The sequence below is a fragment of the Pseudoliparis swirei genome, chromosome 23 (assembly GCF_029220125.1).
Source record: "Pseudoliparis swirei isolate HS2019 ecotype Mariana Trench chromosome 23, NWPU_hadal_v1, whole genome shotgun sequence".
In the NCBI taxonomy this organism is placed as follows: domain Eukaryota; kingdom Metazoa; phylum Chordata; class Actinopteri; order Perciformes; family Liparidae; genus Pseudoliparis; species Pseudoliparis swirei.
Genome location: NC_079410.1, coordinates 9,162,354 through 9,165,831, shown reverse-complemented (window position 1 = coordinate 9,165,831; position 3,478 = coordinate 9,162,354). Strand labels below are relative to the sequence as shown.

Here is a 3,478-nt window from a genome sequence, read left to right as displayed (position 1 = left end):
CAAAGTTGGTAGATGGCCACTACGGCATGAGTTTGACGGTGAAAGCCAAATCAAGAATTTCATAAATACAAGGTCTTCATGAAAGTAATTATTGAAATACCCACTGAGCAGCTCGGTCGCAGTGATGGCAACGTTTGGTACATTCCTCACCACGTGGTGTACTACCTGAAGATACAAGTATTCTTAGATTTTTTTTGTGTGGCTACGTATCAGGAATTGGCCCTGAATGAAAATGGCAGATTACTCAAAAGACCTGATCTCACGACATTGGTGTCCTATTAAGATTCAGGTGGCACTTATGTTGGATATAGAGTTCATGTTCTATAAGGTGAAGGTCCAGGAGGAAGATGCAGATCTGCTATGATTTCTGTGGAGGCCAGAGGGTGATTTGGATTGCCAATACTGTCCTGTTCAAGGGTGTTTTTAGGCCTGACGCGTAGGGATGAGAGAATCTGAATAACAACAATATGAGGTTATTAAGGTTAATGTTTGAACTGCATTTCTGTATTTTTTATAAATGTTCTGTATACAGATTTTAGTTAGTGTAATACATATTTCAATTTCCAAAGAAAAAGAAAAAAAGCAAATATTTGTGAAATAATAAATGTTTTAACAGATTAAAATATGGTTGAATCAACCTCAAATTAATCAGACCTTGGTCTACTCTAGAGTCTTAGAAGGTGTGAAACCAATTACAGGCTGATTAGTGGATGATTAGACTCAGGTGTGCAGGGCTGCTTTGATGAGGCTGATTGTCTGAATATAAAGTCAGACATGTTCACTACTCAGAGTATTGTGCTGCTTAGTGGGTCAGGCAGGAAGACAGTTTACAGTCTGAACCAGTTTGCTGTTCTTCAGTGCTATGAAGACCTCGTGTTTTTTGGTTCTCCTCCTGGTTGGACTGTGTTTCAGGTCATATTCTGCTTTTCCTGGCCAAGGTTACACTCAACATGCTTCAATTCAACATCCTCAGTTCACAAGGAGCTCCCAACATGCTCTGCAAACAAAGGATCCATCTGAGGAACAAGAGCAGGTGAATACTGTCCGAGTGACCTGCCATCCAGACTCGTTGGAGATTATTATCCAAGCTGACATGTTTGAAGTTGGAGCTCCTGTCAATGGTGATGAATTACGCCTTGGAGTGGAGCTCAATGACTACTGTAGAGCTACATCGTCTTCAGAAGATGAGTACAGAATCCTTGTTGGACTTGTGGATTGCGGAACCAAACAAAAGGTAGTGTTGCTTTAATATGAATTAATTTATTTCACACTATACTCGTTTTAAATGCATCTACTCTCCACAGATGACTGAAGACACACTGGTCTACACAAACGTGCTCGTATACTCTCCCGCGGCCTCTCCAGATGGGGTGGTTCGAATGGATGAGGCTGTAATTCCAATTGAGTGTCAATATGAAAGGTCCGTCTTTAGAAACTCCTCTTTTTAAAGTGCTTTTAGACTGTCTTATTTATTTAAAATGCCTTTTCTTTTTCTTAGGAAGTACAGTTTATCCAGTTCTTCCCTCATGCCCACCTGGATCCCCTTCATGTCTAAACAAGCTGCAGAGGAAACTTTGGAGTTTGACTTGAGAATTATGACAAGTAGGTTTCTAATGTCTTGACTTTGAGATATATATATATATGAATGTAATGTTTGCAGATGACTGGCTTCATCGAAGAGGCTCTAACGTGTTTTACCTCGGCGAGCCCATGGGCATCGAAGCCTCAGTCCGAGTTGGACATCACACGGGGCTCCGAGTGTTTGTGAGCAGCTGTGTGGCGACACTTTCCCCAGATGTATCCTCTGAGCCGAGATACGTCTTTGTTGAAAATGGGTAAGCACTTGGAAGATTACTGCATGTGTGAAGCCTTTTATGGCTCCAGAGAACGCCGTGTGAATGCTAATCAAGTGATGTCAGTTTGGTCTGAAGACTACAAATTAGAAAATGTTTTTGTATTGAAGGGACGATTAGCCACTACTGGAGGAACAGACTAAATTCTCCCTTCTCTTCACAGGTGCCTGGTTGACTCTGAGCTTCCAGGTTCTAGGTCTCGCTTCTTATCCAGGACACAGGATGACAAGCTCCACTTGACCATTGATGCCTTTAAATTTCATAATGAGCACAGAGGAGAAGTGAGGCTCTACTTTAATGGGCTCGAGTCCTTATTATACATGTAGATTGTTTTCCCATTTAATATTTTCCTCTCCCAGCTCTACATCACATGTCACCTGAATGCTGTAGTAGCAAATGATGCCGAGGCACCAAATAAGGCGTGCAGTCTTATAAATGGAAGGTAATTGAGATCCAGCCTGACATGTGAATCATGGAAAAATGCAGATTAAATGAGGTTGCGTGTGAATTTTTACATGTTTCAGATGGAGGTCAGCTGATAATGACGACTATCTATGTGGCTCTTGTCAAAGTCACAATAAGCCTACTACTTCTGGGAAGTTTGGTCCTCGTGGGTTTGAGAAGCCACAAGAACCTGAACTGTTTTGGAGTGGACAGAGAACTAATACAGGTTGGGTTCCTTATAGGAACTTGTATGATTGGGAAAATGCAATGTCATGCTTCACACATGGTCTTGGACTTTTTAATTCTTCAGTGTGGGAAAAGGCGGCACAAGTGGGTCCGGTGATTGTCTTGCCAGCCAAGCAGACCAGTGGGCCAGTACCTGTGGAAGAGCTTCCTCCTGGTCTGAATAAAATCAGCAGACCTTCACTGTCTGGCAGCCAGTGGAGAAGTGGACTAAATGATACAATTGGTGAATTGATCTTTCCTTTTTTGGTAGGGGGGGGTTGGCTATATGTTGTTCAAAGACTTTGTGCTCTTCAAAGAAAGATCTTAAATCCGTTTTCCTAGATGACAAAGGACTCCTTGGTTCACAATCTACACCAGAAGAGGTGGTGGTTCAGGCTTCAAATTCTAAGCAGAATCCTGATGAAAATGGTGGAACAGATATAGAAGGTAAAATATGGAAAGATTTTAACACTTACTGTTTTAAATAAATGGCACTTTCACTTAAAACCACCTCTACTTGCAGATGAAGATTTTGGGAAACTCTCTACGCTCCTAGAAAAGGAGTCTCCCGAGGTGGACATGGACACAAAAGGAGGGGCTGTGGACGAAGACGTGTCAACCCTGGACGATGTCAGCCCAACTGTCCAGCTTACTGTGGATGTGACCGAAATGTCAAATGCAACACAAAATGCCCTTTCAGATACAAATGACTCCCAAATATAATAAACTATTGCTTTTAAAATTGACTACTTGTGTGTTGTTGCTGCATAATTTTCCTGCAGTGCCCAAATAACCTTGTTAAAATGACCAGTGTGTAGACTTTAGTGGCACCTTTAGCAAGAGGGTCCATATTTGCAACCAGCTTAATGCCCCTTTTTACTTAAGGTTTAAAGTTGTTGTGGCCTGTTCGTGCCACTTGGCATGTAATCCCTGTCTCTCAGGTGTTTGTGAACTGA

At 41.9% G+C, this 3,478-nt stretch overlaps 1 protein-coding gene across 1 annotated transcript; it reads left to right on the top strand.

Moving 5' to 3' along the window:
• The first annotated feature begins 862 nt into the window (after window positions 1-862).
• LOC130188539 (zona pellucida sperm-binding protein 3-like) lies at window positions 863-3,478 on the top strand. Its single transcript, XM_056406936.1, has 11 exons — window positions 863-1,234; window positions 1,305-1,420; window positions 1,499-1,602; window positions 1,661-1,835; window positions 2,017-2,134; window positions 2,213-2,295; window positions 2,378-2,523; window positions 2,608-2,766; window positions 2,865-2,969; window positions 3,079-3,152; window positions 3,464-3,478. The coding sequence occupies exons 1-11, from the start codon at window positions 863-865 to the stop codon at window positions 3,476-3,478; spliced, it is 1,467 nt and encodes a 488-aa protein (XP_056262911.1).

Bases quoted from the DNA above. Each gene is read 5' to 3' on its own strand.
- LOC130188539 (XM_056406936.1), top strand. From the start codon at position 863: ATGAAGACCTCGTGTTTTTTGGTTCTCCTCCTGGTTGGACTGTGTTTC. The intron at 1,603-1,660 runs GTAGGTTTCTAA...TAATGTTTGCAG, and splicing joins TGACTTGAGAATTATGACAA to ATGACTGGCTTCATCGAAGA. The intron at 1,836-2,016 runs GTAAGCACTTGG...TTCTCTTCACAG, and splicing joins TACGTCTTTGTTGAAAATGG to GTGCCTGGTTGACTCTGAGC.